The 12,686-nt window shown below is 35.2% G+C and overlaps 1 protein-coding gene across 3 annotated transcripts in view; it reads right to left on the bottom strand.

The window, feature by feature from the left end:
* Positions 1 to 5,816: 5,816 nt before the first annotated feature.
* Positions 5,817 to 12,686, bottom strand: part of LOC126815458 (zinc finger protein 280D) — a 33,826-nt gene continuing 26,956 nt past the window's right edge. For 2 of the 3 annotated variants that reach the window (XM_050541103.2, XM_050541105.2), the window contains 3 exons: positions 9,801 to 9,880; positions 8,056 to 9,554; positions 5,817 to 7,688 (listed from right to left, as the gene is read on the bottom strand). In XM_050541103.2, the coding sequence (XP_050397060.1) occupies positions 7,508 to 7,688; positions 8,056 to 9,554; positions 9,801 to 9,880 (1,760 nt within the window). In that variant the 3' untranslated portion in view covers positions 5,817 to 7,507. The remainder of the gene's footprint in view (positions 7,689 to 8,055; positions 9,555 to 9,800; positions 9,881 to 12,686) is intronic. The other variant, XM_050541107.2, reaches the window with a different exon arrangement.

The raw sequence follows: 12,686 nt of genomic DNA, 5'->3' as shown, positions 1-12,686 counted from the left end.
GGCAGTCTTTTATAATTTTCTTGACAGCGCTATTATTGTATTTCTAATCTTTGATTGGATGAGATGTACAAGGACATTTCGATTGGTTACTCTCGACCTTAGAGACCCGCCTGGCTAGTCTCTTCAAAGTCAAGGCCAGTATTCTTCCCAATGGAAGTTGCGAAACTGTTGTCCCAGATAATATAAGCAAAATCTTTATATAATTCAAGGATGGCATGTCTTTCATAACAGTTTTAAATCAATCAGTCGGTGCTCAAAAATGCGACTAAGTAAAATATGTGAAATCGACGTAGCCTACAGCTTGCACAAACAGCTAGAATACCAATTATATGTATGCGGCCTGAAATGGGCGTTATGCATGATGCAATAAAATTTAATCAGCCGTATTTCGGACAATGCACTTTTAGGGTTGAAAAAGAAATGACAACTTTGGACTTCAGATAGAGAATACCAAGACGTGACCTCATTTGAAGCTGACTGTTGCCAGTGTTGGTCAAGTACTACGGTACCCTTTATTTTCCACAACTAAGCTGAATCCACGCTAAATCAAATTTAACAACGAACGATAATTAGTCTTCGATTACTTCGAAAACTCACGGTCCAGACTCATGAACCAGCAACAGAATTCAAATTAATCTACAGCGAGCAAAAAAGCTTATAAATCTAAAAGAAATCATGGGTCAATTATAACTTTTATAGTTTTCCCAAAGCTACAGAAAATTAGTGACCTAAACTACAGTTAATACACTAGACTAGCCGATATTAACTGTTAATTTAATGTTTAATTTCCTACAGAAAACACACTATCACAATTTAAATCTACTGAATATTTTTCTATAGAAATTTTCACATAATCTGTAGAAAAACTACAGTATTTGCGCTACAAACTGTAGAATATCTGGAGCCGTTATTTCCTAGAGGCCTCGAGAATACTTGGCTAAAGAATTTCATCCTATAGAAAATTGGACTCGATCTCGACCCCCCCCCCCCCCGTCCCCAAAAGAAAAAGAAAGAAAAACAGAAAACCCTATAGAATTTCTGTATTCTATAGGATTTTGGGGTAAAAGGGAACCCGGATCTTCTGGTTAATGAGCAGGCGCCTAGCTCGCCACTGCATGGCAGTTTGTGTCTCCAGAAAGATCATCGAGATCGCTATTTCGAAAAGAATACGGTACCTTGTTGTTTTGTTTATTCTGTAATTTCTATCTTTTTTTAATAACCGAAAATGAAGTTAAATCAAAAACATTCAGAATTTTTTAACTATAGGCCTACTGCAGCTATAGTTAGGCCTACTATTTGTATTTTATAAATCATAGAAAACAAAACAAAAAAATCATGGTTGTTTGACCTTTTTCTATTTGACCAGTTAATATAAAGTTTATAAACACAAGATCAGGTTGACAAACAAATCTTCGGCAATTAAAGCCTTTAATACAGCTAAACCTTTGTTTGCCATATTCGGATATCCTACAACCGAACAACAGTTGGGAAAATATACAACCCTTTCATCAGCTTTGCACCCATTCGTCCTTACAAATATGGAAATTTTCCGCTAATATGGGCAACACGTGAATATATTATTGACTTTTAGGCGGTTTCATCAGGTTTGCGTTGAAATGGTACTGACAAATAAGGACAACCTTCGCTAATAAGGGCAACACGTGGCTTGTGAGTCGTAGTCCTCGTCAACCGGGTTCTTAGCTATCCGCTACGAGTATTCAAGAGACTGGATGCAGAAGACTTTGTAGGTCGTTGCTCGAGTGACAGCTGGTGTTCCCATTAATAATATTTCTTACAATCAGAATAGTATTTTTAGGCCAAATAGAGACTGTGGTAGTTTAAATATATCAATTTAGAAGTCGTGTGATATTTATTATATGCGACAATAAAGTACAATATTGTTGGAGCCATAGCCACATGTCATTAAAACTATATCCACTTCGAAAAATATATCCTATATAATTTGTTAAATTTCACAGCATTGCATCAGCATGTCGTAGTTCCGCTTTCAAATAAATAATAATTAAAGCCAGTTATATACATGCAACCACAATCAGCCGTGAAATTTGCTTGGGGACTGGGTTGGGTGGCTGAATGCTTTAAAGCGTGCGCGGTTAAAGAATTCAAGGACTAAAAGCTGCCTCAAATGCTATAAATCATTAATAGCATGCTAGGCCCATAATCAACCCTCTAGAACTTCGGATGGGTTTCGAGAGATTTAAATACGATTGGTACTGTACCGCACTAGGCAGTTATCGTAACAAACGGTTTAGCAATAACAATTGAGGCTACTCTGTTCTGCAAACGACGATATACTCTTCAAAAAAAGTAGGGGATATTGAAATGCAAATACCTATGCAGGTTGTCATGATAAATAGTCATGGACACTTGACATGCTTTGAGAGTATGTTCACAGTCGAAGAACTTATCGCCCGAACAGCACCACTGAGCTGCACATGCGACACGTTAGCGAGATACAAGTGAGAGGGCTTCGATCATTGTCAAATTTGACACATCAAGGAAGGGTTGATGAAAACTGCCGCGTGCTGGTTTATCTATCCATGTTTGCTTTCCTATCGGTTCTTGCATAAGATTTACTGTTTAGTGTATCTTTGCTTTGGTGTGTTACGTTTAATTTGATCGGTAGTCCCGAAATGACCTAGTTTGTGTCGAGTGGACGTTAAACCCCATTTCTCTCTCTCTTTCTTTAATTTGATCGGGAGACGTGTTCGTCGACGTCAACGTCAACCCTGCAAGAATTGGCCGTGGCACTGCAACTCAAGAGGAGTGTGTCAGATTGCCCCAAATCGTGATTGGACGGTTGATTAGGAGCATGCCACGACGAATTGCTGAATGTCTGAGGATTGGTGGAGCAATTACTCATTATTAAGACAAAAATCAAAAACGTCCATTTTCACTTTTGACGGTGTATCTCTTTGCGAGTGAAAAGGGGCCGTCAGATAAGCCGCCCATATGAACTGTTTATGTTCATGTGTAAGCAATGGGCCTGTTATTAACATAGGCCTACATACAGTGCATTTCTGCAGTTTTGTATTGTTTCTGAATATCCCCTACTTTTTTTTGAAGAGTAGCCTATATGATCCGCTCAGAATAAAGTAATATTACTCAAATTATCAATATATATCCTCTTTTCATTACCTATTTTTTAAAACTATTTTAGGCTATACAGCGAGAACTGTCATTTCTTTATTTAAATCTTATATAATGCATCTTTAAATCACATTAAGGTCTGTCATTATAAGTCGCTAACCCCAGGTGCGTATTTGGGGGGGGGGGGGTGAATAAGACCAAGTAAGCGCCTCCGTGAGATAAAAGTCACCTCAGATCCAGTCGTAGCTGTGTGATTTTTTTTCGCGAAGACGGCGCTCGATTCCATTATTCTTCCACTCCTGATCTGTGGGGCAACGGACTATGGGCTACACATTGTCTGTTAACTCTCACATTGTCTGTTGACCCCCATTTCTCATCCTCTCGTGAACAAGAATTTGCTCCCAGCAATGACTTCAAAAGACAGGATATTGAGTCAAACTAAAATTTCCCAGAGGAAGACCCCCCCCCCCCACACACACACACAGTATCGTCTTCTCTAATAAGCATTCTAAGGTTGACAAAAATCAATAACAAAATCAATAACAATCAATGTTATAGCCAGTCTTTTGTTGGCATTCATTGTGGGGTGGGATTGTGGATGGCGCCATAGATTTGGACCCCCTCCCCCCCCCCCCCCACACACACACACCTATTCATAGCTTGACTGGGGTCGACTGCCCCCGCCCCCTATGATTTACTACACAATGTTTAGACTGGACAACCTGCTCTAAATGACATCAAACTGGTTCTTTCCTCATTGCGCTAGTCTGACTTCTGTTATTATGCAAGTCAGAAAAGGAGTGAAGTAGGAGCGAGTCTGACGTATTAGAGCAGGTTATCCAGTCTACACAATGTTAGTCCGAAAACTAGACTGGATAACCTGAGCAGGTTATCCAGTCTGCACAATGTTAGTCCGAAAACTAGACTGGATAACCTGCTCTAAAACGTCAGACACACTGATCTATGTTTTTATATAGATCAGTGGTCAGACCATAGAAATATATATATTTCTATGGGTCAGACACGCTCCTACGTCACTCCTTCATCCTGACGTCATTAAGAGCAGGTTATCCGGTCTAGTCCGAAAACGGCCTGGTTTTTGTCCAGTTATATAAAAAAAAGGAAATGGGGTTTGACGTCCTACTGTTTTAATCTGACTGGGATAATGAAGATGGCATACGCCATACCGTGTGCAATGTGGGAAATTTTGCCAGGACAGCGGCACTATACATACAGTCTACTCTTATATCGAATACCAACTGCGAAGGGATAATTATGTTTTTGGGGAAAGTGCCCATATGCGGCATATGGCATAAAACACTTTAATAATACGACCAATTTGTACTGGATTGGCTATGCTATGGATTAAAAAAAATTTCTTGCCACTCAGCTTTGTGCGACATTTTTCAATCATCGGTCATTTATTCCATCAATGTTCAGGGAATTTAAGATATTTAAAATCTGTGTCTTTTTTGTCACGTTTTTCGGGCATCGTCATTATTTCGTTTCGTCAAATTTTCGGGGAGGGGAATTGCTGGTGTTCGGGGAATGTATGCAGCTTCCGCGGCAAAGCGTGGGTTTTGGGTTGCAAAACCACATAAATAAGGCCCTAATTGAGGCTGTGGGCCACTCTACTATTGAACAACTTTCAAGTGACTGTAATTTTCAAAATTTTCTTGGGGAAGCTCGCCATACCAACCGGGGTATACGCCCTATACGGTATTCTGCTGCAGGTGAAAATCTCCCTGGGTATTTCTTGCATACACAATATACACAACACAAGACATGCTTGATATATCGTCATATCACTCTCTGAGAATGGGATGCCAATCTGTTATATTCAAGAAACTTGTGGCAGCCATGGCCCTCAAATGGGAATATATCATTTCAGACAATAAGCAGCCAAAAGTGAGCTACACATGGTAGATACAGATCCAGACTTTCTTCTAGACCCCATTCAAGACTCAGATTCAATTTATAATTCTCAATTTTCATTGATTTTCACAATCAATAGGTTTCTGAACGTTTCCATCCAATTCTAATGTGTGTAGTCCTCATTTTTGGTTAAAGATACATTATGGGAGATTTTTATAGAGAGTTGGCCATTCTTGCTATTACAGTTCAAAAGTAGATGATGAAAGAAGAATATATTGAAAAATTCAGTCAAATTACTTTATTCTGAACATAGTTATCATCGTTGTAATATTTGCCTAGAAATGGTAGCGAAATGTGTCACCTTCGCCGATCGTTTGATTGACAGGCGTTAACTCCACCTACCTATCTCGATTATCAAGTAAAGTTTTCAATGGCATACGGAAACGCTTTACAGCGGCCTCGCTAAGTACACTCCATCATTTAGCCTCGATCTAACTGACGTATTTTCATCAGGTTACCCCTTATTTGATTTAATCAATTAGTGAAATCCTATTTAAATCCGAGCTGTAGCCGGGCCATCTGTGGGTCTACAGAGTTGATTTTGGTCTTGTTGTTTAAATAAAGATCTAATTTATAATTTCTATAACATCTGAAACCTAAATTAAGACTTGCAATAATCAGATTTAGCTCTTGCATAATGCATGTTTAAATGAGCGATTAACAGTTCTTTTTTTTTATGTCGCATTTGTATACATGTGTCAGTGTGTGGTGCACCCTTATACAAAAATAATTAGTTTCCTTTCCTCTTTGTTGAAAGTGAACACAGTGTACAATTTTGTTACAATTTATTACATTCGTCAATATTATATATAGCATTAGCATATAGCATCTACAGGGGTGATTAAAACAACGAACAACAATTAAAGTAACACTGATTCCCAGCATATAATCTGGATGGATTTTAGAAGTGCTATTACCTGTATTACTATACTTTTAATTTGATATGCTGTCAAAAATGGTTTGAAAATTAATCAGTGTACTATTTGCTATCTAGGGACAAGAATTTCATCAGTGTACTATTTGCTATCTAGGGACAAGCTCAAAATGCAATTATCTTCAAGCTTGTGTTTTTTAAGGTATAAACCCTTTCAAACGGGCACATTTGTTGGTCGAAGTCAAAATTATACTTGCCTATATCAAACTAGACCATTAACAATGTGCAGTAAAGGATTTCATCTTTCCTTCTTAATGACAGATTTTTTAGTAAATATCTTGTTATATTTTGGTTTACCTACTATTACCTTCATGGCACTTGAGGTTTTGTTTTATTTCTATGAGTTTAAACTGTGTTAAATCATGCTAATCCTTAGCTTATAAATAATGAAATACATGAAATGGACAAAGGATAGCATGGCATGCAGCATGCTGTATCAGCTACAAATTACTTGTTTTCTTCACTTTGTGATTCAAAATTATATATCAAGAAAACAGATTAAGAATTATGGTAAAAGTTATCCATACAGATATGCACAGACAGCAGAATTATTAATATGACTAAGTCAAATTTTAAAAAAAGAACTTTAGTTGGATATATAATATTCCTGTAGCTATTTTCAAAACAAAAATGAGTACACTCTAAATACATGGTATGAATGGAGATTAAGCTGTAGCTTTTCAGCCAGAAGACTGTAACTTTACAATGTCATAACATTCAACATGTTTTAAAAAGCCATGCATAATAAATTGTACATCAAAGTTCAGTTGTTGTACAATTTCCAGCCAGACATTTAATGTCATCTATCCTATCCATTGTTCAAATTTAACACAAACATAAAATTCCCCTCAAAAAGGTGTATTAACCTAACAGTACAGTAAATATACAAGTCAGGTGACACATCCATAATCAGCATCATACCAAAGTCCACAATGAATAATTAATATGAATGTGAATTAAATAATTAACTTGCTTTTGTAATTATTTTGGAAGATGATTCTGAAAATCAATGAAATCATTATTTACAATATTTATTTTCTAATTACATGATTTCATACAGAATTAATCAGAATGAAAGAAATAAAAAAAATAATACCACTAACTTGTGGCCATTCATAATTTGATGGATTTACTCTACGGACAGCATTAGCAAAGTATTAAAACAACTTTTACACTTACAGAGAGACATTAAAACAACAAACAACTTTTTATACTAGCTATAAGTACATCTCTGATTTCAGATTTCACCATTCTTAAACACAGGCAATTCTAATATAAAAATAATATTGAGTACACCTGTAATAACTATGTACATAAATGCAGAATATGTTTTTTCAATAAAAAATGATCATTTACAAATTTTGTAAAATTGACTATAAATTTAATAGGTTTTTTTTTTAAAAAAAATTAATTATAAAACATACTATTTACAATAAAACAGTATATGGTGTGTGAATTTCTATCGCTTCATTAATTCATATTCCTACATTATAAATGTTGACTGGAGATGCTTTTTTATTTACAATATTAATAATAACTATTTCGGTCTCTGTAACCACCATGATGACCCTGACCTTTTCCTTGACGACCATAATTTCTGTTGTCATAGTAATCTCTATCCCGGTCTCGATTCCTGTCTCTATCTCTGTGGCCATCTCTTCTGTAACCTCTATTTGACTGACCACCATGATAACCATATTCTCGACTTCTGCAATGAAATCAAAACCCTTTGATTACAGAACAATTTTCTTTTTGGACAACTTCAATTAAAATCAACGAATATCTTTAGCATAATGAGTTTTATTATTTTATTTGATTGGTCAGGTCATTGTAAACAAAATAGATTTAGAGACTTACCCATTGCTGAATATTTATACATGTAGTTAGTCTATAGACTACATGGGTACTTTGGCTAAATTTATATTGATTATTTTCAAAATAAATAGAACATTCTCTGGGATATTCTCATGAAACTTTATTTTGAAAAACACACAAATGGGTGGAAATCTGGCCTAAGTAGCTAGGTAAAGGGAATGGAGAGTAGCTAGTTAAAAACATTCTAAGATGTGTTTTACCTGTCACGACCATGACGATCATAGTCTCTATCATATTTTCTGTCTCGATCATCACGATGATAATCTCGTGATCTATCACGATCTCTATCTCTGTTATAATCATCAGATCTACGCTTATATGACCTATCCTTATCTTTATAATCATGACTTCTGTCAGAAGACTGTTCAGCAGAAGAAGAGTGGCGACGATTGTGGCCACCATCCGAGTGATCACAGTTTTTATCCAAAGACGATGAACCTGTGATGTATGACTGATTGAGGGTAGGTTCTTCAGGCTGGGTACTTCCTTGAGGAGTTGACATTTCACCAGAACTAGATGCACCATCTTTTGTTTTATTATCATCTGTGTTTATAATATTTGTTTTACTGTCAGTTTTATTCAAAATGTTGTCTTCCACAGTTTTGTCACCAATCTTTTCTGTTTCTTTAGTGTCAGACTGAATTTTCTCCACTGATTCCTCAGGTGCAGTTTTACTACCAGAAGTCCCACTCTCTTCCTCAAGAACATGTTTATCAGAATTTTCTTCTGGATTATGGGTTTCTTCAATGGAGCTGCTTTCAGAATATTTGGCATGTTTAGATTCTTCAGAAGATTCTTGAGAATCATTACTGTGCTTTTCCATCGACCCAGAATCCTTTTGTCTGCTTATTTCTTTTTCCCCTTTAGAATTATTGGTTTTGTTAACATCTAACTTGACTGAAGTTTCTTTGGTAGAATCTTCAGTGGGCCTGCTTCTTTCTATTTTTTCTTTGTCTACATGTACTTCCTTAGAATCATTACTGTACTTTTCCCTCAACCCAGAATCCCTGTGTCTGCTCATGTCTTCTTCCCTTGCAGAATTACTGTTTTTTTTATCATCCAACGCAACTAAAGTTTCTGTGGTGGAATCTTCAGTAGGGCTGCTACTTTCTATTTTTTCAATGTCTGCTGCCTTACTATGTAGTTCAGATTCCTTTCCTAACTTATTTGCATCTGCACTGCCTGTATTATCAAAAGAGTTATCCCCCTTTTCTGACAATGGACTGACCGTATCTGCTGCAGAAGAATTTGGAAGTAAAGGAACATCAGTTTCCATTTCTGTGCAAGTTTTACTTGTAATTATTGTTTTTCCATCTTGGATTGTGGATTTAACTCCATCTGCAAATTCACTTGCTGCAGTGTCAGATGTTGTAGCTTGTACTTTGATTATATCCTTATTTTTGTTTGTTTCTACTCGGTTTTCAATGGACTCTGTATCTTGTGTAGATCTTTTCTTGGAATCTGACGGACTAGAAGTGTTGCCAGTGTCCTCAATAGTTTCACATAATTGATCTTGTAATTTAGAACCGTCTGTTGTATTAACACTGGCTGTGGTTTCACTATTGTCATCGGTATTGTCAATATTATCACTGGTTTTATTAGCACTATTATTATCAGTATTGTGGACATCATCAGTAGTAGATGCATTTTCTGATTGATCCATCTCTTCTTCATCCTCTCTCTCATCATCACTAGTTTTCTACAATGAAAAAATAATAAACCTCTGTTTATTTAAATGCCATATCCTTCATAAAACTCATTTGTATTATTTAATAATCATGTGCACAATAATTAATGTGGTAGGTGCAAAATAAACAATAATAATGTAATTGTGCCTGTTTAGTTATTCGTGCAAAATTAATGAACTGGTTTTTAAGTTGGGTGTCTTTCATTCAGGTATAACCCTTACATAGTTGACCAACACACGTCTAAAATTTATTCATACTTTTGGCTTATCTTGGAGTCTTATTCTAAACCAGCCAGATTTCTTGCGTTGACCAGTCTGATCTGATGAACTTCCAGCAGCTACAAAAATATATGTAGGTATACCATTAGACATTAAATAACATATAAATATATTCTGAGAACTTCATTTCATTTTTTAACAGTTAAACAATTTAATTTTTGTACCACAATTAAAACACTTCTTCAATTGATATTTTTAGAAAAAAATTAAGACACAGGAACATGAGTTTGCATTTCTTAAGTCCAAGATCCATATACAAAGGATATCTTAAGTCTAAGATACTCACTTAACTACTACATTTCACTTAAATATACGTAACTTTCTGTAAATTGCGGGTAAGTGATATTCAAAGGCAGTGTTAAGTATCGAATTTTCCCATAAAGTTAAGCTGCCTTAACTTATAAGTGTTTAGTCTTTTAGTGGTATTCAAAGGCCAGTTTTAAGTGAGAAAAATCCACCTAACTTTAAGTGACCTATGGGAGGTACCTTAAACTTAAGTGAGATTATAATGACTTCTTTTAACCCTAATTCACAATGTGGTAGCAGGCTCGTACTGGCGATTTTAAAAGTTAGGGAATTGAGATTGAAACAAAGACAATGTCGCTGAGCGTAGCTGGCATCAAACATTTTTGGGGTTTTTTTTTCACCATCACCTTTGATTTTGTAGAGCCATAATAGTGTATAAGGTTACTACCACCAAAATGGTCAAGGTTTTTTTTCCTGATCATCTACCATGTTTGTATTGCTTATTTAATCATGTTTGCCACGACTGTCATATAGTAAAGTTTGATGTGTTAAATATTTTTGTAAATTTGACATTGCGATGACATTCCATTGTAGATTTCAGAAAATATTAATACAATTTCTATGAATTTCTCAAACACTGAATGATTTCTTCAGTTTAACTTCAAATCCAATAGTCCTGTGTATTGCTAATTTTTCTACTCTTTATAATAAAGTGTACAATATCCATCATTATACTACCACTATGACTATTCGATAACTGCTATTGAAATCTATTGTTTTTGAAAAACATCCCGAAAACAACTGTTCCGGTAACGGACATGAACCTTCATAATTTATCTTAAATTATAGTCATACAATACAATATTTCGACAAACATTTCCCTAGTAATGAAAACTAATATTTTAATAGAGTATAGGGGTGCTCTTAAGGGGACATAACTTGGAGGTTATTCCATAAGTTAAAAATTCATGTTTATTGGCTAATGTTGGTATTCCATATTTTAAGTGAGCAGTTAAGTTTTTCACATAGCCAAGTGTATGTATTAATAGAGCCTTTGAATACCAATTTAAGGTAAGACACATGTTTAAGTGCCTAAATTAAGTAGTTTTACTTAATTTTAAGAAAACCTTTGAATACGGACCCAGGTTTATTTGAAGAAGACATCCATTTTGTATCTTCATCAAAGTTGTCTGCAAATTGAGACCGATACTTTGGTCATTTTGGTCATGGTAATACATGTTTTGAAATGAAATGTAGGACTGTATTACTTGAACCTCAGGCAGATGACTTTGAATTGAATTCTAATTTGATGGTTATTCATTTACGAGAGAAATGAAATGAAATGAAATGGGGTTTAACGTCCTACTGTTCTGCTCCTATACTGGGCTAATGAACATTTACGAGAGAGAACAGGATATAAATCAGCCTTAATTAGTATAAAAGCTAATGATAAACTGACTAATAAAACTAAAGCATGGCATTACAAAATGAGATGATATAAGCAAATTTCTAAAATTGGATGTGTAAACTGAGATTTTCTTGCAGAGATGCCAACCATTAATAATAAAAATTAGTAATGTGTCATAGGCAGAACAATGTTGGCCCTCTTTTTCACCTGCGATTCAATTGTAACATTCATAGAAACATATTCAGAAGTAGTTAAAGAACAACACATTGGACAGGAACTTTAAAATGAATGAATGAATAAAAAAAAGTTTTATGGCACGTCAGCCCCAACTTGGCTATATTGCGCCAAACATATGGTGAAAAGTACCAGACAAACTATATGTTATCACAAAGTATTCATGTACACAAATAAAAACAAATATCAAAGCATGTTAAATAATTAAAAATAAAAATCACAACTTCATGTACACAAATATTTAAAATGAAAAACAAGATATATACATAAATTGTTTATAAAAATCGGTCTCTTTTAAAAAGTCTAGGATTCTACAATATAGGCCTGGTTGGGCAAACAATTGATTTAAAGACTGGCAACGGATATGTTTTGATCGTATGCCCTTGAGAAACTTGCACTCAATCAGAATGTGCTTCAATGTAAAAGAAACATGAAAGTATTGACATTCTGGTTGAGGCTCTCGCTTCAAGATGAAAATGTGTGTTAAACAAGACAACAGTGAGGCTGATGTCCCCGCCGAAATCCCAAAATAAATAGATGACACATATTAATTAATCGCACATTTATTTTTTTCAAAAGTATCAAGCTATCAAACCGATTATCAACTATACACCAAGTTTCATCACTCTCTATCAGATAGAATCAAAGTTATCTGGTCCCAAAGCATCGACCAATAAAATCGCTTAGCACTGTTTAGCTTTAGTTCTAATGTTAAGCATTGAACTCTGTCAAGACATTCACCTAATGAGCATTAACATCAAATTTAAACATTCTACCTCAATTAATAAAAGCAGAGTTGTTATGTTCCAAAGTCTTGACCAATCAAATTGCTTATCGATCCTTAGCCTTAGCAGAAACTTCTCATCATCAAACTTAGTCATGGTAATGATATAATGAATCTATACTCGGGAGTTTCATCACTTTCACTTAATTAAAACCGATGTTATTGGTCCCAAAGCATCAACCAATCAGATTGC

Source organism: Patella vulgata, chromosome 3 (genome assembly GCF_932274485.2).
Source record: "Patella vulgata chromosome 3, xgPatVulg1.2, whole genome shotgun sequence".
NCBI classification, from domain to species: Eukaryota; Metazoa; Mollusca; class Gastropoda; family Patellidae; genus Patella; species Patella vulgata.
This window is presented reverse-complemented; position numbering and strand designations above follow the sequence as displayed.